Genomic DNA, 22599 nt, shown 5'->3' with positions numbered 1-22599 from the left:
CATGCATCGAAGAATCAGGCAGGGACACAGGTGGCACTATGGGTTAAACCAGAGCCTAGGACTTGCCGATCAGAAGGTCGGCAGTTCGAATCCCCGCGGCGGGGTGAGCTCCTGTTGCTCGGTCCCTGCTCCTGCCAACCTAGCAGTTCGAAAGCACATCAAAGTGCAAGTAAATAAATAGGTACCGCTCCGGCAGGAAGGTAAACGGCGTTTCTGTGCGCTGCTCTGGTTCGCCAGAAGCAGCTTAGTCATGCTGGCCACTTGACCCGGAAGCTGTACGCCGGCTCCCTCAGCCAATAAAGCGAGATGAGCGCCTCAACCCCAGAGTCATCCGCAACTGGACCTAATGGTCAGGGGTTCCTTTATCTTTACCTATCGAAGAAGCAACATCTGCTTAGCCAAAGATGCTCTCTTGGCTTCCAGCCAAGAGAGGACAAAGGGACTATCTTCTTATGGGATAGTTTCCAGGTATATGTTACTTTTCTAAGCTAAATCTGCCTTAAGGGATCCTATTGTGAAGAGAACGGTGTGTGAGTAAACCTTTTTATACTTTTATAGAAGACTGTGTCGTGTCTCATCTTTTATGAGGGAATAAGGGGAAAATACCAGAACAGTTATTATAGAGGCTTCAGCGAGCCTGAGCAAACACATCCGCTGTGAGTTTAAAAAGGGGAATGTTACTCTGCTAAATTTGTGAACTTGTTAACACAAGTTGGAAAGGCTATTGTCAGACAATATATCCTCTCCTACATCCCTGAACATTCCCACACCATCTTTGTGCGTTAGTCTCTTGTTTTAGTAACAGATTCCTAAGTTTGCACGTATGCATATACTTCTAAATTTGCAGCCTGGATGCCCCGGTTCATATCAGGCAAGTGCAGAATAGAGGTGGCAGAAGAGTTTCCCCAAGCTAGGTTTTGAAAAAGCAACTCTGGGGGCTTGTTTAACTAAGGCTCAAAAGGAAAGGTGAGTTTTACACTTCCTCAGAGGGAGAGGAAAACTTCACGTCCCTGTATTCTTCTCAACGTCCAATGAAAATCTGAGCCTCAGAAGAATCTCTGGCTTCTCTGACTGTGAAAGGTTTTGCGTGGCAAGGAGAGAGAGCTCTCTGAGCTGAGCAAAGCTGTTGTCAGCCAGGAATCTAACCAGAGACTCCCTGCAGGGGACCAAAGTCTCTAGGGCTGGGACAGATTGGTAGCTGGAGGTCACCAGCTAGAAGCAACTCGCATGGTACTGGCTTCCCAGCAAGTAGGTCACTGTTGGTTACTGAGAGGGAGATGGGGAGGTGGCAGGGAGGTTGGTAGGGTGCAAAAGCAGCGGCGAAGCCAATCCAGCCCTCCTGCCAATGCGTTTGCACTGCGCCAACCTCCCACGCCACCTCACCCCCTCCCACTTGCTACCCACTGACTTTGCCACACCCATCACACACACTGACAGATCTGTCAACATACCATGATCCTCAGCTGCCAAACCCAGCCACTCCACCCTCGGGCTGTGGGGGCAATAACGGAGGAAGGCATGGAAAAGCATCCCCTGCAAGACATCTCTGGGACACTGGCTTGCTCCCCCTCCCTTGCAACTTACTTAATTGTCCCCTGTGCAGTGAAAGAGGGTGATGCTGCCCCATCTAGGCAGCCTAAGAGGGCAAATGAGGACACACACACACTCAATATGGAGGTGATTTGCACATGCTACTTTACATGCACAGCTGCACATTTTGAAATGTTGATTTACATAGAAAGACAATGCACCTCCGCCACAATGTCGACACCTGTGACCCAGTGACATGTGTGCCTGCACTGTCTGCAGTCTAGGAGCTAAGTATTGTTGGGCCACTCCGAGGCCAGACTTGGGCAGCTCATCAATACTAATAATAATAATAATAATAATAATAATAATAATAAATTTTATTTATATCCCGCCCTCCCCAGCCGAAGCCGGGCTCAGGGCGGCTAACAACAATCAAATAATCAAACAATCAAATAAACCAACATTCTAAAAATATTTCATTATAAAAATTAATTAAAATCAAGTTGATGGCAACCATTAAGCAAAATTCTGTGCAGGTTGCCAGAGGAGGGAGTCAGGCTGCGCCCTGACCAAAGGCCTGGTGGAACAACTCTGTCTTGCAGGCCCTGCGGAAAGATGTCAGGTCCCGCAGGGCCCTAGTCTCTTGTGTCAGAGCGTTCCACCAGATTGGAGCCGCAGCCGAGAAGGCCCTGGCTCTAGTTGAGGCCAGCCTAATCTCTCTGAGGCCTGGGACCTTCAGGATGTTTTTATTTGCAGACCGTAGGTTTCTTTGTGGGGCATACCAGGAGAGGCGGTCCCGTAGGTACGAGGGTCCTAGGCCGTATAGGGCTTTAAAGGTTAAAACCAGCACCTTAAACCTGATCCTGTACTCCACCGGGAGCCAGTGCAGCTGATATAGCACCGGATGAATGTGATCTCGCAGCGAAGACCCCATAAGGAGTCTCGCCGCGGCATTCTGCACCCGCTGGAGTTTCTGGGTCAGTCTCAAGGGCAGCCCCACGTAGAGCGAGTTACAATAATCCAGTCTGGAGGTGACCGTCACGTGGATCACAGTGGCTAGGTCAGGGCGAGAGAGATAAGGGACTCCTTCTAAACAGAGGACTGCTCCATCAATCCCAGTCTGCCCTAGACAGGCTCCCACCTGCCTGCCTTCCTACTGCCAACCAGTCCAAGCGGTGGCCCTGCCTATCAAGCTTCCTCCTCCTTAGTCTCAGTTATGCCCCTTGTAGAACTCAGCAGCAGGAGGGATGGGGAACCAAACTGGGGTTTAGTGGTCTCTTCCTGCCTTGCGCTTTGGCGCCACCTACTGCTGGGCTCCCGGCCTTCCACTCCACAAGTCCCAAAGGCCACCAGCACCACTGGGGAAGCCTCTTTTACGTGGACTTGCAGGGCTTCCTCGCTCTTGGCTTTTGTCCCTGCAGCCCAAGGCTGGACTGGCAGCTTAGGCAGCCAAGGACCTTCTACCTTTGGGCCAGTTTTTGCCACCGGGGCCTCTTCACTCTGCCTCAGTTTAATATAATAGAGTGAAATTGCTTCATTACATGGAACAGGAGAAGAATTATGAAGTAGCCCTGGCCTCACTTGGGAGGGGGTCGGTTAAGTCAGAGTCCGTCTGTTATTTTGCTTTTGTTTGTGCTTGGCTGATTTCTGAGTTAATCTGAGATGAGCATGGGAGAGCTTGCCTGTCTCTGGTGCAGAAAACATAAAAACAAGTGTGCTGCTGGAAGAGCACAGTCTTCGGAAACACACAAGAGCACCTGGGACACTGATCCCTGGTATGGGAAGCGAACGTCTACAAGCATGCCCCTGTTTTCATACGATGAAACGCCGGAGGGCATGTTGAGGAAAACTCCACTGCTATGTGCACAGCCCTAGCACACCAGAGCATTGGGTGTCCCCGGAGTGCTGACATTGCAAGAGGAAGCAGGGCAACCCGCTTTCAGTGAGGTGTTGCCTTGTCGCTTGCGACGATGCAGATGTAAGAGTTTCTGTGGTCAGGGTTAAATAAATCTGAAGAGAGGGCAATCTGCAGGCCAGAGCCTTCAGGATCCAGTGCAGTCATGCCATTAGGCAAAGGGAGGCAGCTGCCTCAGGCAGGCGATGGTGTGGGTGGCCAAAACAGCCGCAAGCCGTTTCTCTTTCTTTTTTATATATCTAATTTTTATTAAATTTTCTGCTATACAGTTTAAAATACTCATTTCACATCTTTAAGATATCAGTGACTTCCCTTCTTCTCTTTCCATGGTTCATTTTACATATCATAAATCCCCGCATATTTTACAAAAACTATACCATTCAGTATTCCACTATTGCATCCATCAAAACTTGTTTACACTGTTGAATTTGTCTTATTGCTGCCAGCGTTTTCAGCTGTACACAGTTATTTCCCATATATTCAAATAAATGTTTGCCAATCTTCTCTAAAGATATGTTCTTCTTGTTCTCTTATTCTATATGTTAAGTCTGCGAGTTGTGCATATTCTGTCAACTTCAGTTGCCATTCTTCTTTAGTTGAGACCTCGCTCGTTTTCCATTTTGGGGCTAACAAAACACGGGCCACAGTTGTTGCATACATAAATAACCTTTTTTGACACCTGAGAATTTCAGTCTGAATTATCCCCAACAGAAAGGACTGGGGTTTTTTTTGGGGGGGGGGAATACTTTTAAACATTTTTTTCAATTTATTATGGATCATTTTCCAATTCTCTTTTACCTCACAAGCCATTTCTCTTTCTTGCCACACAGCCTGTCTTGAGCTCTCTGATCTGGCCTGGCACTTCAGGTCCAATGGAAGGAGCAATCCCCTCGCCAGTGTTGAAGGAAATTTTTTGTGGGATATCTAAAACAAGGCAGTCAAAACCAACTACTTCTGATTGCTAGAAAAGCACACAGAGAGAGGAAGTTGGATCTCATAGGGTCTACAGAAAATTCTCCCCGTGAGAGCCACTCCCACTGTGCCCAGCCAGGTAAAGGGGAACAATTTATATAATCTGGTCCCTTCCCTGGCCTGCTCTCTCTCTGCCCTCTGTTATCTGATCTCTTCTCTTTGATGCTTCATCAATGACTAGGGATGTAGGACATGCACTGAGCCTGAGTCACAGCTCAGACCCTAATTCTAATCTAAACTATAATATAAGTATTAGCACTTTTAAAAAAACTTTGTGGAACTGTTTAGAACTTTTACAGCTGTCTGGAACTTCCGAAAACTGTATTGGAGAATCACTGGAAGCAGGAGCCATCCGTACTCCAGATACCAAGAAGTAATCAGTGCACAGAACATGCAATCAAAGTGATGTGGGAACTTCATAGTGCTTGCAGCAGAAACAAAGGCAAACTGCAGCTTTGATTTATTCTAAGCAATAAGAAGTGTTGTGCATTGTACAATGTACAAAACATTGAACAAGTATTAGAAAATTTGCAAGCTCTATTTCCCCCCCGTATTATAATACATGCTATGCATATTACATATTATACAGTTACATACACAAAAAATGATTTATGGATTTAGGGGTGACGTTCCACCTCCCCCCCCCAAAAAAAAAGATTTGGAAATGACTGTTCATTCCTTTGTTTTCAGCCAAAAGTTCATTTAACTAAGCTACAGGAACATGAGTTTGTAAAAAAAAAAAAGTTATAACCCTGGTGCCTAATGTGCTGTAAACCGCTTTGAGTGGCACAGAAATGAAATTAATAATAATAATAATCAGTGTTTTTTTTTCTGGGGGGACAAGGGGTACGCATACCCCTAAACATTTTGTGAATCTAAGTTTGGCCTCATTGAGGGGCAGTATTTCAATATGAGTAGGAAAATGAGAGTACCCCAAACATTTTTTAAGGGGAAAAATGCACTGATAATAATTTTAAGTCTGCCTCCTAACGAATCCCAGCACTTTTTTACAAGCTGTGTTTCCCAGGGTTCTTTGGCTGTCAAAGTGCTAAGGTAAAGGTAAAGGGACCCCCGACCGTTAGCTCCAGTCGTGGCCGACTCTGGGGTTGTGGCGCTCATCTCGCTTTACTGGCCAAGGGAGCCGGCGTACAGCTTCCGGGTCATGTGGCCAGCATGACTAAGCCGCTTCTGGCGAACCAGAGCAGCGCACGGAAACGCCATTTACCTTCCCGCCAGAGCGGTACCTATTTATCTACTTGCATTTTGACATGCTTTCGAACTGCTAGGTTGGCAGGAGCAGGGACCAAGCAACGGGAGCTCACCCCGTCGCGGGGATTCGAACTGCCAACCTTCTGATCAGCAAGTCCTAGGCTCTGTGGTTTAACCCACAGCGCCACCCGCGTCCCATCAAAGTGGTACAGTAGTGCTTTAAATATATGGTGAAGATGTGGCCAGACTTTGCGAGAGGCTGGAGCCAGAGACAGGAAAGGCACTTAAGCTACGGACTCGCCCATCCACAGTGGCAAAACACCAGTACTCACCGTACACCATGATAGCGATGTTGCCTTTCTGTACCGCATTCCCTAGTGGGGAGATCTCCACCGTGTAGATGCCAGAATCTGAGGTCGTCACGGCCGTGATACTGAGGTTTCCACTCCCAGGGACCACGCTGAACCGAGGATGGAATCTGTCTGCTACCACAACAGTGAAGTTAGGTCTCAAGGTTCCCATTGCTATGTTGGTTGCATTTTGCCTCCAGATAATGGTGGTTTGAGAGTGAGAGGGGGGTAAGGCAAATGGGACCGGGAGAGAAACAGAGTCCCCCACTCGCACATCCAGAGGAGATGAAGGCAGAGCAGGAAATAAGGGAACTGAAAATGAAGAGAGGGGAGAATGCGATTATTATATTTCTTTGCTAACGCTCGTGTGGTTCAGCGGCAATAATCACTTGAAACAAGAACTCGTATCCACACACAGAAAAGTTATTCTACATCAGCCTTTCCCAGGCTGGCCTCCTCTAGATGTTTTGCATTTTAACTCCTATCAGCCTCAGACATGGGAGATAAAGGTCTTTTTCTTCTCTTTTATCCCATTGCTGGAAAAAGACAATGGCCTTTTTGAGAGATGTGAAAGTACGGGCAGAGCTATCTGATTTGTTTCTTCTGCAAATGTCAAAGCCCATTGTTGCCTTTGTGAGGACGGATCCTGCTGTGAGGACCAGGGAGAAAACTCAGTGTAGTTGGCATTTTAATAAGCGACCACCTAAATTGCACTTCTCAAAGCAATGCCACAACCAAAACACAACTATCCTTCGAAAATTTGCACTTGCCCAGGTTTCGGGAACCAAGCAATGTGAACAAAAATGCATGGGGTGGGGGGGATAGAAGCGTGCACAAAAATGGATATATAGGTGGAAAGCACATTCAAAAATGTATTGTTTATTATGAGAAATAGTTTGCAGAAAGGTGCATGTTGGTCGCAAGTGCATGCAAAATATGTGTTTGTTAGGAGAAATCTGTGCCAAAATACTGATGTCGCATAGACTTTTTAAAAAATCGCAAATTGCTGCAGAAATTAGGAGAACTGCATTTAAGAGCTTGTATACACATACATTTTCTCTGTGCTTTCCAGAAAAGGCTTGCGTTTTCAAGCTCCATGTCCATGCACTCTTTTCTCTCTTTTTTGCTGTGGAACCTTCCCCGCTAAATCCCACTGAAATGGCAATCCACAAAGAACCTAAACGGCCTCGGCCCAGTATACCTGAAGTAGCATCTCCACCCCCATCGTTCTGCCCGGACACTGAGGTCCAGCTCCAGGGCCTTCTGGCAGTTCCCTCACTGCAAGAAGCAAAGCTACAGGGAAGCAGGCAGAGGGCCTTCTTGGTAGTGGCGCCCGCCCTGTGCAATGCCCTCCCATCAGATGTCAAAGAGATAAACAGCTACCTGACATTTGGAAGACATCTGAAGGCAGCCCTGTTCAGGGAAGTTTTTAGTGGGTGACATTTTATTATATTTTTAATCTTTGTTGGAAGCTGCCCAGAGTGGCTGGGGAAACCCAGCTAGATGGGCGGGGTACAAATAATTATTATTATAACCCAAATTGCCACTTTTTGCGCTTCAGCTGTGAAGAGCAGGTTTTTGCAGGGAAAGCTCTGGTGCAAAAAAAAAAGGAGAACCCAAAACACAGAGGTTTAAATTGCAGACCTGTGCCTGGAAAGAAGGGTCCAAGCGGTAAGTGTGGATAAGTTTACAAAAATGAGAAGCGGAGAGAAACTGAAACTGATGGATTTTGTCCTGGGCTCTCTTTTTTCAGCAGGAACTCACCGGAAATGAATTCCAGCACCATTGCCATTACAGTGGACGCTCGGGTCGTGAACGTGATCTGTGCGGGATGCACGTTCACAACCCACAGCGTTCACAACCCGCAGCGGTGCGTCTGCGCACACGCGGGTTGTGATTTGGTGCTTCTGTGCATGCGTGACTGCTGAAACCCAGAAGTAACCCGTTCCGGTACTTCCAGGTTTTGGCGGTCCGTAACCCGTAAAAACACAATCTGAAGCGTCTGTAGCCTGAGGTATGATGTGTATAAGAGAAAAAGGGAGGCATTCATGGTGAGTTGCAGCACCTCTTTTTCTAGAAAAACAGCACTGAATTTGTCCATTCCTCCCCTGGTGTCAGCCTTTATTTTTCACAGGTTTTGTAGGATTTGCGTTTCAAAAACCTGCCAAACCTGTTTGCATGGAGACAACAACAGGACGAAAGGAACTGACGTGTACACTGTATAGAAAATTATGCTTCTCTCACAGAACCTTCAACTCACTTTCTCCGTAAAAACAACTATTGCCTACTTTAAGACTCTGTTTATAATTAGCGCTAATTAATGCTACATAGCCATGAACAATACTAAAGCTCAGTCCCAAAGCTTGCCGGCAGCTACTTTAAATTTGTATACATTTAAATAAATTCAAAATCCGGTTAAATAATGTAACTTTATAGGGAAGGCCTGTTGTAATGGGCCCCTTCCTGGAACAGGCAGAGACTGTGAGATATCCTGCATGTCATTCACTCAGACTGTAATAGGGACACATTTATTCATTTGTTAAAGTCATTGATACCACACCCTTTAGCCAAAAAGGCTCCAGAGCAGCTTACAAATATAAAAAATAATAGTAGTAAGAAAGACCTTGCCCTCAGACTTACAACTAAAAAAAAAGAAGAGGTGGCACAGCACATGAGGAAAAGGGAATGGGAGGGAGAAGGGAAAAAAGCAAGATCAAGCCTTAAAGGGACATCTTGACATCTTTTAGAAGGGGAAGAAATGGAGGCAGTGAGAGATTTTAGTTTCTTGGGCTCCATGATCACTGCTGATGGTGACAGCAGCCATGAAATTAAGAGACGCCTGCTTCTTGGGTGAAAAGCGATGACAAACCTAAACAGCATCTTAAAAAGCAGAGACATCACCTTGCCAACAAAGGTCCGTATAGTTAAAGCTATGGTTTTCCCAGTAGTGATGTATGGAAGTGAGAGCTGGAGCATAAAGAAGGCTGATAGCCAAAGAATTGATGCTTTTGAATTATGGTGCTGGAGGAGACTCTTGAGAGTCCCATGGACTGCAAGAAGATCAAACCTATCCATTCTTAAGGAAATCAGCCCTGAGTGCTCACTGGAAGGACAGATCCTGAAGCTGAGGCTCCAATACTTTGGCCCACCTCATGAGAAGAGAAGACTCCCTGGAAAAGACCCTGATGTTGGGAAAGATGGAGGGCACAAGGAGAAGGGGACGACAGAGGACGAGATGGTTGGACAGTGTTCTCAAAGCTACCAGCATGAGTTTGACCAAACTGCGGGAGGCAGTGGAAGACAGGAGTGCGTGGCGTGCTCTGGTCCATGGGGTCACAAAGAGTCGGACACGACTAAACGACTAAACAACCACAAAAACAACAACCGGTAACTCTTCCTGTGCACAGATTCTGGCTGTCTTGGATAGCAGCAATCTTCTGGGAGCCCTCTTCACCACCAACCCTGAATAGATCTGGGAGCCGAGCTGTTGACACAGTCTGAACCAGGCAGGCAGGGCTGCTCCTGCCACACAGCTTCTCCCTGCTGGACAGCAGAATGGGATGCCAGCGAATTCGCCAGCAGCTCACAAGCTCTGGCCTTGGCCTCCATTTTTCCACACAGCTGCCCTGACAGGCGTTTATCTGCATCCAGACAAAGAGCCCTGCCTGATGCATTTAGCTTATATCAGTGACCTGCATGCCATGAAACCTGCTCCAGTCCTGTCATTTCCCCCAATCTGCTCCGGAGGCCACGCCGAGGAAAGCACAGGGGGTCGGATCCAGAGCAGGAGGGCCTGCCAAGAGCCGCCGCCGAGTGTCGGAACGAACAGATCAGGCCCCTGCTAAAATCGGAGGACATTTCACAGTTCTGATCCCCAGCATAGGCTCAAAAATACTAGCCTGGCCCTTTTTGCATTCAAGAAACAACCAGAGGGAATGTTTCTTGGATGAGACTTAGAGAAGCACTACAAGAGCCATGGGACACGGGTGGCGCTGTGGCTTAAACCACAGAGCCCAGGGCTTGCCGATCAGAAGGTCGGTGGTTCGAATCCTCGTGACGGGGTGAGCTCCCGCTGCTCGGTCCCAGCTCCTGCCAACCTAGCAGTTCAAAAGTATACTAGTGCAAGTAGATAAATAGGTACCACTCCGGCGGGAAGGTAAACGGTGTTTCCGTGCGCTGCTCTGGTTCCCCAGAAGCGGCTTAGTCATGCTGGCCACATGACCTAGAAGCTGTACACTGGCTCCCTCGGCCAGTAAAGCAAGATGAGCGCTGCAACCCCAGAGTCGTGTGCGACTGGACCTAACGGTCAGGGGTCCTTTTACCTTTAGCTTTACAAGAGCCACAGAGGCACAGCCCGCGTGTTGTCATCATCCGGTTTTGGACTACAACTCCCATCATCCTCGACTGCTGGCCGCACTGGCTGAGAACGGTGGGAGTTGTAGTCCAAAACATCTGGTGTATGTGTGTTTGTGTGTTGGAAGTACAACAGTGGGGATCATCCCATTGGGAACTTACAGGTTAATTTGGTTCAAGCCTGGATGATGTTGGCATCTTGACTTTCCCTGCCCTCCCCACCTTAGGCTGATAATGTGGGATATGAGGCAGCAAACAATGCCGCCTCTCGATATTCAAGCCCTTCCTCTTTTCATTTCCTTCCACAAGCCCTTTTATTGTCTGTCAACACTACCGAGATGAGAGAGAGAGAGGCAACGCGCTTGGATTTATTTGCCCAGTCTAATCCGGCCCCTTCCCCTCCATCTCCGGCTCTTTGAAACCATCCATATAACAAACCCCAAGCCGGCGGGGCCTGCAGGTCTGAGCCCTTGTAAATTAAAAGCCGAACAACAGCATCGGCCACATGCCAGGGGCTGCATTAGCGGGAGCTGAGTGAGGAGAGCCGGGAGGCAGCGGGGGACGACGACAGGGGAAGATGGATGAAAATTGGCTCAGTGGGAGCCCAGCAGCCACCACAAGCTGTAATGGATGGGCCGGCTCCCTGTGGGGAAAGAGAGCGGGGCATGGATGGGAGAAGGCCATAAATCTAACAGGAGGGGGTGGGTAGGGTGGGCATCGAGGTTCCTATGTGCTGGGCCGTCCTCTAAGGAGGCAGCGGGGGGCTGATGTGAAGGTAGCCATCTTTCCCCCCTTTCTTTTCCGCTTAACAACACAGAAGGACCCTGGGCTTTTCACAGCGGCATGCCAGGCAGAAACCAACAGGGGAAGCTTGGCCTGGGATGAAGATGCAGTGATGAGATTTCTGCCTGTCAGGCAGTCCCTGAAGGCCCCCAGCCGTCTCATTTCCATCACTGAGGGCTGGTTCCTCAAGGCAGGAAGGACTGGCAGCTCCACCGCTACCACTTAATGGGTATTTGACCCCGTGCTTGTATTCCATAACCCAGGGGTAGCCCTCCAGGGGTTTTGAACGACAGTTCTCATCATTCCCCGCCAACATGGCCAAGAGTCACAGAGGATGGGAGTTGCAGGCCATAATATCTAGACAACGCCACATTGGTGACCTCTGTTACCGCTGTTTTTAAAGGCTAGGCTTTGGCAGAGGAGATATGACAAATATCAAATATCTAAACGGCTGTCACAAGGAGGACGGAGCAAGCTTGTTTTCTCCAGCTCCGGAGGGTAGGACTCGAACCGATGGCTACAGTTTACAAGAAATGAGATTCTGGCTAAACATCAGGAAGAAATTTCTGGCAGTAAGAGCTGTTTGACAGTGGGAAGGTGTCCCTGAGAAGGTGGCAGACTCGGAAGGTTTTTAAGCAGAGGTTGGATGGTCATCTGTCATGGATGCTCTAGCTGAGATTCCTGCATTGCAGGGGGTTGGACTAGATGACCCTTAGGGTCCCCTCCAAACTCTATGATTCTAGGATTCCCATCAGCCCAGAAAGTACAGAATCAGAGAAGGCTGGTGTACGTATGAATAGAGAAGTCCAGTGCCAACTTATTAATACCGGTGCTGAGTGTGTGTTAGTGTGTGTGATAGCTGTCAACTTTTCCCTTTTCTTGCGAGGAATCCTATTTGGAATAAGGGAATTTCCCTTGAAAAAAGGGCAGTGTTGACAGCTATGGTGTGTGTGTGTGTGTGTGTGTGTGTGTGTGCGCGCTTTGATAAAAAGGGATGTGAGTGCCAGCACAAAATGGCTTCCATGGACAGCAAAAAGAGGCTATGGTGCCATCACAAAAAAGGGTGTATGTGACAAAGATTATATTTGTTAGTTGCTTTTCTCAGTGACTTACAAAGCAACTTACATTAAAGCCAACTGACAACAAAAAATGAAAAACGCAAATATAAAGATAATAGGGCCAGAGCCTAGGTAGAGGAAAAGAAAGCTGGTACCAAGTATGCCTCCTCGGGAGAGTATTCAACAAATGTGGGGCTACCATTGAAAAGGCCTTCCTTGTGTTGCCGCCCTCCGAAGCTCCCATGGAGGGGGTACACGAAGAAGGGACTTAAGATGACGATTGCAGGGTCCGGGTCGGTTCATATGAGGAAAGACAGTCCTTGAGGTCTTGCGGTCCTGAACCACACAAGGCTTTATAGGTCAAAACAATCACTCTGAATTGAGCCCAGAAGCAAGTTTGTTTCACCGTTGTGGTCATTGTGACGGCCATGTTGCCAAAACAGGACTGGAACCAAATGAGAGGGAGGCATGAGTATGCTTGGGGGAAGCCCAAGGTTCGCAAAAGTCTGGGAGGGGAATCTATGGGGCAGGGCATCTAAGGGGGTTCAAATTAACAGTGCCACGAAAGCCACAATGCAGTCCAGTGAGAACGGAGGAGCTCCTCCAAGTGTCCCTATTTTCCAGGGACAGTCCCGGATTCACAGAAGCCGTGCTGATTTCTGAATTGATCCCAGAATGTCCTGGTTTTCCTTAGGACGTGCCTATTTTCATCAGATAAATGTTGGAGGGTATGAGTCGGTAGCCATGGAATGCCGAGTATCCGAGGTTTTGGGTGGGGGGGCAGTGTTCCTTGCTGGGTAGGGTAGGGGAGACATGGAGTACAGTGATACCTCGGGTTACATATGCTTCAGGTTACAGACTCCGCTAAACCAGAAATAATACCTCGGGTTAAGAACTTTGCTTCAGGATGAGAACAAAAATCATGCTCCGGTGGCACGGTGGCAGCAGGAGGCCCCATTAGCTAAAGTGGTGCTTCAGGTTAAGAACAGTTTCAGGTTAAGAACGTTCCTCCGGAATGAATTAAGTACTTAACCTGAGGTACCACTGTATTATGAAAAAGGCATGGCAGGCTATCCGGAACACTGAACAGGAATAGACTTTTCAAGGCCCTTCGCTTGCATTAGCTCAGTAATCTTAGCTCCCGTAGGGCTGGTCAGTACAATTATGCCCCACACAACAGACAAGGTCACTGAGAGGCAAAGACCGAAACCAGCCGCTGGTTCGAGGTCACTTCACGGCTGAGGTAGATCCTGAGTGAGCAAGACACATTCCCAAGCTCACCCCTCTTGCAGCTTGATCCTCCGCATTATTCGGATGTAATATATCGATGGGTCCACAATGCGACTTACTCCCAAAGAAGGGGGATTGCATCCTTTGGCGCTTTTCTCTAAAGACGGCTTTGCTGTCTTATCCCCAAGGACAACAAAAGGTGGATCACAAAGACGTTCTTTGGGTTGCAATGGGGCATTATTCATCGGCAATTGTGCCGGAGGCTCAGGGCCGTGAACCTGACTTCACAGCACAGAACGGGAAGGTCTGAAGGGGGCTCGTAAATGTGATCTAGCGGACGTGCTTACAAGCCCTCTCCAACCTCGCCACCGAAAGCAGCAGGGTTAAGTGGGGACAGGGCAGGCTCAGCACACCCAGCCTCGCACTTTCAGCATGATTACAGATTAATAACGCTCACATGGGGGGGGGGGATGGAAGCAACCTTGACATACTCCTGCAAATGTTGCCCAGGAAAGTACGAGTCATGGCCTACCGCAGGGCTAAGGAACCTGCATTCTGCAACACTCTGTGGTCCTCCAATGCTCTCGGACCCCTAACACCCATCAGCCCCACGAACTACAGTGGTACCTTGGGTTAAGTACTTAATTCGTTCCGGAGGTCCGTTCTTAACCTGAAGCACCACTTTAGCTAATGGGGCCTCCTGCTGCCGCCGCACCGCTGGAATACGATTTCTATTCTCATCCTGAAGCAAAGTTCTTAACCCGAGGTACTATTTCTGGGTTAGCGGAGTCTGTAACCTGAAGTGTATGTAACCTGAAGCGTATGTAACCCGAGGTACCACTGTATGGCCAATCCTGAGGGAATGAGAAGAGTTGTGTTCCAGCAGCATCTCAAGGGAAGGAGGTTTTCTACTCCGAGAGGCCTTCTGCCCTAGCATTCCCTCAGATCATTCTGCAGGAACGTCAAGGAAGGTGTGCTGTTGTCGTTTTGAAAGTACAGTGGACACTTGGGTTGCAAACGTGATCCGTGTGAGATGCACGTTCGCAACCCGCAGCACTCGCAAACCGTGTCTGCACATGCGCGGGTTGCGAATCAGCACTTTGCGCATGCGCAAAACATGATTTAACGCTTCTGCGCATGAGTGACGGCCGAAACCCGGAAGTAACCCGTTCCAGTACTTCCAGGTTTCGGTGGTCCACAACCCAAAAAAATGCAACCTGAAGCGTCTATAACCTGAAGTATGACTGTATTTCCACTGAATGTTATCCATATGGCCCAAATAACCAAACAGAACTTCATGAGGCAAACGCAAAGAAATGGAACTGAATTGAACCAAGGTTAGCATGGGATGTTACCAGTGCTTTTTTTCTTAAAAAAAAATGTTAGGGGTACTCTCATTTTCCTACTCATATTGAAATACTGCCGCTCAATGAGGCCAAACTTAGATTCACAAAATGTTTAGGGGTATGCATTGTCGTCGTCCCCCCCTAGAAAAAAGCACTGGATATTAGAGTCACAAAGAAAAAATGAGAAGGCTGGTTATCCAGATATTTGCAGTAAGATAGAAGAGGTGTTTCACACATGACTCAAAAGATACACAGAAATATAACTGAAACCATCAGAGACGCAAGGAGTGCCAGAAATATAGAGGTTCTACATTACATCAAGAATTTTGTTTGTTTTGTTTTGGGTTTTTTAAAAAAATGATTAGAGGTTAACTGACCCCAAATTTATTGAGAGACTTGTGGAAGGGACAAATGTAACTTTTCTTTTCTTTTAATGCATTCTATAAAATCCCACTAAACGGAGACAAAAGAGGTTAACTTTGCTTTTCCTTTCCAAGAACGGGTGTGTGTCTTTCTCAGTAAGGGAGTCATAGGCAGCGCAAAGTGGTTTCTGGAGAGGCCTGAGACCTTTTCAGCCCAATTTCAAACACAGTGACCTTTTCTCAACAAGAGCAGACACCCCAAACCTGGTCTAAAAGATCTGAGTTCTGCCAGCAACTCTAAAGCTTCTCTCCACACACACCCCCACCACAAAAAGTACACTATAACTGTGGCCTAGAGATGTGAGAGGGTAGGAAGAAAAAAAGATAGGGGTGGGGTGTTGGCATTGTTTTGAGCCCAATGGAAAAACATGGATGAACACTCCTCAGTGGCATTTGTTGGTCACATCTGCAGCTTACATGTGAATCAGTAATATACCTACCGTATTTTTTGCTCTATAAGACTCACTTTTTCCTTCCTAAAAAGTAAGGGGAAATGTGTGTGCGTCTTATGGAGCGAATGCAGGCTGCGCAGCTATCACAGAAGCCAGAATAGCAAGAGGGATTGCTGCTTTCACTGCACAGTGATCCCTCTTGCTGTTCTGGCTTCTGAGATTCAGAATATTTTTTTTTCTTGTTTTCCTCCTCCAAAAACTAGGTGCGTCTTGTGGTCTGGTGCATCTTATAGAGCGAAAAATACGGTAGTTGGTTTTTTTTGGGTTAAACAAAACAAAACCCTGAGGTGCCGATACTCATATATTGATGAGTGTTGTGAGTGCCAGCAGAAAGAAAGAAAGAAAGAAAGAAAGAAAGAAAGAAAGAAAGAAAGAAAGAAAGAAAGAAGAGGTGCTGTAACTCCAATGAGCAGCCTTGCAAAAAAAAGCTCATATTATACCACCAAAAAGCATCTTGGGAACTGTAGTTCGTTAAGGATGCTAAGACTTGTTATGAGACCTCACTGAGCTGAAACTCCCAGAATTCCCTGGGAAGAGGGATTGTTACACCACTCTTAGAACAGGGCTCTTCTAACAGCCCTCAGCAACCTTCCCAGACTACAGTTCCCAAGATTTTTTGGTGCAAACAGGGTCTCAGCCAGGGCCTAGTGTGATGCAATAGCTTGGAGGTGGACGAGGGAGACCTGGGTTCAGAGGTCACTGGCTGGGCCATGAGGCAATTCACTCCTGCTCTCTGCCACCAACTCCATCAGTTGGTTGCTGGCAGGATAAAATTGGCGCAACCCTCAAAGAGGAAGAATGGGAGGCAAACATGATATGCACAATTATTTGTCCGCCCAGTTTCGCATAGCATTTGAAACCAGTGACCGCAGGGGGCAGCCCGCTATTTGAAGGACAGTCCTGTTTTTTGAGGGAGCGCCCATAACAAGAACAGTTTATAAAAGCAAAAGAACCCGAAGAAACAAGTTGCCCACCTACGTGTTAATGTTTGACATTTTATTATGGTGCTTTTTTTTATGGGAAGCCACCCAGAGTGGCTGGGGTAATAATAATAATAATAATAATAATAATAATAATAATAATAATAATAATAATAATAATATACTGAGCACCTGGACCCAGCAAGTGCACAGGTCATCTGTTCACAGAATCTCCCCCACCATGGCGCGATCTATTTCTATTCAAATCCTAGTAATTATTCGCTGATTGGCATATCTCCAAACATATTCACATATGCAAATTGGTGTCCTATTTAGTCCTCGTTCTCTCTCTCTCTCTTTTGGCAACACGTTTCCTCTTTCCTGGCAATGTACGAAGCGGGCCTCCCCATTTGAGACGGCAGCTAAAGGGTTCGGATGGCCGTCGCGCAAACAGTTGCAAGCAGAAATCTTTTAAACTCCGGCATTTCTTAATTAGGGGAAAACATTAGAGATACAATTACGAATCCTGAAAAGTCAGCAAGGTTTTTCATTTTCCCTAAACTCGGTTTCTTCCTCAAGGCAGGTTATTATTAGGCTGCGTGTTCAAGGCTGCTGGCAAGAGAGCTTCGGGGCAGCCATCTCCCTTTCTGATTGCAACTGTTAATACAGGCCCAGAAGCATCGCTTGTAATAGGAGGGACTACAACCGAGGGGCGGGGGGAAGGGGGCAGACAAGGTCTTTTTTTTTCATTACCGCAGGCCTGCATGGCCCATCAAGTTCAATGCAGCCCACCAGGACATGCTAAGGCTCTGGTTTTCGCTGTTTAACAGAGACTGCAGAAGAAGGTTGGGATGGGAGGCTAATATCAGGTCCAAGTTTGGGCTGATGTCCATTGCAGCTGGTAGGGCAGAAAGCGGGGGGTGGGGGTGGGGGGTGGAGGCTAGGCAGAGCCAGACCCAAGGACAGGGAGAGTCAGTTAATTCTAGCATTGCCCCCAACTCCTTCCTTGACTAATGCCACAAAGGCAATATGGAGAGTAAGGCTGCATTCACAGCACACGTTTAAAGCACTGTAATGCCACTTTGAAAACAATCGGGGAGTTGTAGTTTGTTCAGGGTGATAAGACATGCCTATTCCCTTCCCAGATCTACAGTTCCCAGAATGGTTTAACAATAAATTCCGTTTTTCGGAGGGAACTCTGGGAATTGTAGCTCCAGGAGGGGGACAGAGGGTCTCTTGACAACTCCCAGCACCCTAAACAAACTACAGCTCCCATGTTTCTTGGGGGGGGGGGGAATCCACTAATGTTTAAAGTGGTATCGTCATGTTTTAAATGTACAGTGGTACCTCAGGTTACAGGCGCTTCAGGTAACAGACTCCGCTAACCCAGAAATAGTACCTTGGGTTAAGAACTTTGCTTCAGGATGAGAAAAGAAATTGTGTGGCGGCGGCGTGACGGCAGCAGGAAGCCCCATTAGCTAAAGTGGTACCTCAGGTTAAGAACAGTTTCAGATTAAGAACAGGCCTCCAGAACGAATTAAGTTCTTAACCTGAGGTACCATTGTATGGTGCAAATGTGGCCTTGGGGGGCAGGGAAGATGCCACAGCCTGCAGGCGGCACGGTGGGGTGGCTTGCCGAAGGGAGAAACTGTGTGCCCCTGCTTGCCCTCGGCTACAATCTGAAAGGCCACATTTGGCTTGGTGGACCCAGTGAAAGGTGCACAGGGCAGGTTTAATGGACACACAGCACGGAAAGCCTTTCAAGCCAATTCTCCTTCTGCGGTGCTGCCACAAGAGAACAGAAGTTGGGCTTGGGAGAATGCTTCCTTTCCCTGCAAACATTCAAAAGAGCAACAACGGCAGAGGCTCGCTGTGAGTGGAACGTGTCAGCATTCTCTTTTATGGACTGTGAGGAAGGAGGAACTACACCTTTTGATATTCAGCCAGCTTCTCTGGACAGACACGCTCCCCCCACCCCTTCCCTAATACAGCTCAAATTCTCCCAGGTATCAATAAGATCAAACTTGGAAGGAGGAAATAAACCCCGGAGCAAATTGACTCACCCAGCAGCGAGAGAAGCCAGCCGGTCAAGGTAGGAGAGAGACAGGTGCCATGCCAGGGAGCCATGCCAGGCTGGCTCAACAGGGCAAGGCGGAGGCGCAAGGTGGGACACTCGGATCTACAAAAGACTCTCTCTCCCCCCTGAGAGCCAGAGGCGAGGGGAGGGCCTTATGGAGTTGGCCGGAAGGCAGGTGTCACCAGGTAGAGCGGAAGGAGGCGGCAAAGCCCAGGAAGAGACCTGATCCTCCCCTGCCCTCAGGGGAGGGATGACAAAAGCATCTCAGATATTCAGGGAAACCTGTTGAGCTGTTGCAGGTGGGGAGGAGTGCTGCGTGCCAAAGAATCGCACAGCCGAGTTGCCAGGGGTTTCGCAACCGAGGTTTGGAGCAGGCACAGGCTGGGGGAGTTATGCGGGGAATGTCTCTGCCAAGGAGCAAACTCCTTGCTCTCCGAATCATGCGATGCTCTTGCCAAATTAAAAATGAAGGCACATTGCACAATGCAAAAAAACCCGAACCCCCGGGGGAAGAATACAAGAGGAGCCCGCCCTCAGCATTTCTGCAAGGGTTGCCACTTGTTTTCGGATGGGCAGGCACTGCGATCGAACGATCTCTCATCACATCTGACCCAGGAGTGCAAGAGAATTATCCATGCTGGGCAATAGCTTGAGGGGAACAGAGACTGGGCAGAACAGGGACTCGTTCAGAGACACAACAGTCAGGTTGAATGCAGAGTCTGAAATGTAGGGTGCAATTACAACAGCTCTTGCAGGTGACCTTCAGTGTCTGCTTAAAGACCTCCAGGAAAGGAAAGAGCAAGGCAGACTCTTCTGCTGCCAAACAGCTCTCACAGTTAAAATGTTAACCAAAATCTACATCCCTCAAATTCCTGCTTCATCTTCTGTGCGAACGTCTCCACTGAGTTTTCCCTTTGCCATTTGATCTTTTCCTTTGACCAGGATTTCAGCTTTAAAGCATACCTGTAGTAGCTTCAAACCAAGAGCCCTCCCTCCAAAACACAAACTTGGACCCCCACTGGTGACGCCATGCATCACCTGCAGAACCAGTTATTCACATCAGGCTCCACCCAACTATTAGCGGCTGGCAAGTATATTAAACAGGGTTACACACAACTCCGTGGCCCAGTTCCGCAAAACAGGCCTGAGTCAAGTTTTCTCTCTTCGGCCAAGAAATGGGGTAGGAGGAGTTTGGAGACTGGGCTGCAGTGAAGGGAACAACACAGAACTGCTTTGACTGTGGCAGAACCCAACACAGAAGGCCAGGGACGCTGTTTGATTCTTGGAGGCACCAGGGTCAAGTCATCTTCCAAAGCAGAGAAGCTGTTTGGGTCTGGAGTTCATGTAGGAATTGATGTTCACTGGCAAGTCTGAAAGGAAAAGTTCTTGCATCAAACTGTCCACGCCCAAATTTTCTTGCAAAATTTCTCAGAGCAGCTGCTAAGACAGTGTTACTAAAACTAGGGAGGGACATAACCTGCTCCTACCCCCAAAAGCACACACACGCACACACAAACACACAAATGGCTGTTCTTCTGTTTGGTGCTCTTGTTCCTAAAAAGCAGAAACTGGTTCTTCAAGATAGACATCCTAAAATAGCTGAGCTGTTCATCAGGCACTGGGAAGAGAAAAATGGTGCTGGGTTGGGTGGGGGGTGGAGAGAGGGAGAGAGGGAGAAGAAAAGGAGCATAGCTGATGGAAAAGAAAAAGTGGAGGCACGGTATACAGTGGTACCTCGGGCTAAGTACGGTACTTAATTTGTTCCGGAGGTCAGTTCTTAACCTGAAACTGTTCTTAACCTGAAGCACCACTTTAGCTAATGGGGCCTCCTGCTGCTGCCACGCCACCGGAGCACAATTTCTGTTCTCATCCTGAAGCAAAGTTCTTAACCCGAGGTACTATTTCTGGGTTAGTGGAGTCTGTAACCTGAAGCGTATGTAACCCGAGGTACCACTGTACGACGATTCTGTGGGAGCACAGAAAAAGTGAAAATGTGGTACTGTGGCCCCAATATCTTGGAGCAGTGTTTTTTGGATGGCTGCCCGTTCTGTGGAATAGCATTCCAGCTGATGACAGGCACTCCCTATTTGTACTTGCCGGAAAAAGTTAAATATTTTTGTTTGGACAGGCTTTCCCAGCTGTATAAATGGGACTTTACAACAAGTGTCTACTTGCTAAGAGTTTTAGTCTTGTCTTAAATATATTTATCTTTTTGGTGTCTTTCACTGTTTTCGATCCTCTTGTGTGTAAATCACCTTGAGGCAGTGGCTTAGAAGGCAACATGAAAACGAACAATAGAATCTGCTCTAACATTTTAGGGAAAGAAGAGTTTCTAGTCCATATGACTCTGAATATGTCCCGGAAAACCCATAGGCAATGCCTGCTGAAACCATAGAACGGGCAACTGGGTGAACTTTCCAGTAGAGCACAGGCCTCCCTGCCTGCCCCCCCTCTACCCCATGCCTAGCAAATTCAAACTATGCAAAACTGGAAGCATGCCAAATTATCAACTCTTACAAATTTGCATTATTTATATGAGATTAAATAATAATGATAAATAGAAGAGTTTATGTAGTCCTGGCAGTGACCTGCTTCGTGGGGTTATCGGGTGAACCAAAATCTCTCTTTGTAATTGAACTCGTCTTTTGATCCAAGACGAATCCCATGGCAGCTTATGTTAAATACTATAAAAATTGAGGCTCTTTGATCCCCTACAACTAGTAGCATTGGTCTTGGTGCAGCCTCTGTCGCTGCTTCTCCCAACCCGCCTCAGCCCCTGGCAACTACTGGCAGTTGCCTGTTTGCCTGCTTTAGACTCTGTCCCCAACCCACTACCCGTTGTCGGAAAGGGAGGCAAGCATAGGGAGGACTGGCTACAGGCTCATTAGAATAAAGGACCGTCATTCACCATCAAGGAGCAATTCTCCTAAGACACACCCTAGTGTGTTCCTTCCAGTGCAAGGCAGATTAACAAGCATGAAAGATGGAGTTTTGCTGCCTCTTAAGACTTGCCAAAAATCCTCTGTGAGAAGGGGAATGACTGGCAGGATTCTGGGACCTGGCGGTGCTTGCAGAACAAGGGAAAAAAGGCCACTCGAGAGGAAGCCAACCCACATAGCTACGCAGAACATAGTTTTGAGGTTTTTCCTAGAATCAAGCTGCATATCAATTTTATGAAATAAAATAATTATGTAGTTAAACTACGGTGCTCACTCCCACGGGAGGCAATAATGGCTACCAACTTAGATGGCTTAACAAAATAATTAGACATATTCATGAAGGATAAGGCTATCAGTGGGAACAGTTCTAGCCTAGACTTTTCCAACATGCTTGTTTCATTCGTGCAGGGAATTCATGCCTCGCCTCATGGGAAAACCATGCACTTCCCTCCCTCCAATCTGAAAAAGTAGGCTCCTGGAAGTGTTTTTGCACCCCTTTGGCTGGTAGCGTGAACCAGGCCTTCGTCAGAGCAGCAGAAGTGGAAGCGGCTTCCAGACACCAAATGCACTAGGACAGCTATGTCAGTCTCAGGTTATCATTATTTAACAGCCGAGTCAAGTTGCACCTTCGAGACTCGTTTCAGAAGAACATAAAACTTTGCAGAGGCTGTAACTTCCTTCTTCAGATGCCAGAATTGCTGGAGGCAAACAACGGAGGCAGTTAACAGAGCGTCCTCTGATTCCAGAGGTATCCTCATGGATAGACTAGGACAGCTCAGTCGGCAGAGCAGGAGACTCTTAATCCCAGAGCTGTGGGTTTGATCCCCACGTTGGGCGAAAGATCCCTGCATTGCAGGGGGTTGGACTAGATGGCCTGTGTGGTCCCTTCTAACTTGACGATTCTATGAATGCAAGTGGAGAGGGATTCTCTGTGAGCTCCCCCAGCTAAGGGCCAAAAGTAACCAGATGCTGGGGCCCAGCCATATAAATGCCTGTGAATCCTATGGCAATTTAACAGGGCAAAGTTAGCCTCCAGCTACGAT

General features: G+C 47.7%; 2 protein-coding genes across 2 annotated transcripts in view; one reads left to right on the top strand and one right to left on the bottom strand.

Annotated features, from left to right (window-relative positions):
- LOC310768629 (V-set and immunoglobulin domain-containing protein 10-like) overlaps positions 1 to 19430 on the bottom strand; it is a 39175-nt gene extending 19745 nt beyond the window's left edge. Inside the window, exons 1-2 of the mRNA XM_083627119.1 lie at positions 18604 to 19430; positions 5959 to 6288 (exon numbers count right to left, since the gene is read on the bottom strand). Coding sequence (XP_083483245.1) covers positions 5959 to 6288; positions 18604 to 18667 — 394 coding nt within the window. The 5' untranslated portion in view covers positions 18668 to 19430. The remainder of the gene's footprint in view (positions 1 to 5958; positions 6289 to 18603) is intronic.
- LOC310769055 (uncharacterized protein) overlaps positions 1 to 22599 on the top strand; it is a 272930-nt gene that overhangs the window by 151121 nt on the left and 99210 nt on the right. The window lies entirely within an intron of this gene.

The sequence above is a fragment of the Podarcis filfolensis genome (genome assembly GCF_964270895.1).
Source record: "Podarcis filfolensis genome assembly, chromosome: 8".
Taxonomy (NCBI): domain Eukaryota; kingdom Metazoa; phylum Chordata; class Lepidosauria; order Squamata; family Lacertidae; genus Podarcis; species Podarcis filfolensis.
This window is presented reverse-complemented; position numbering and strand designations above follow the sequence as displayed.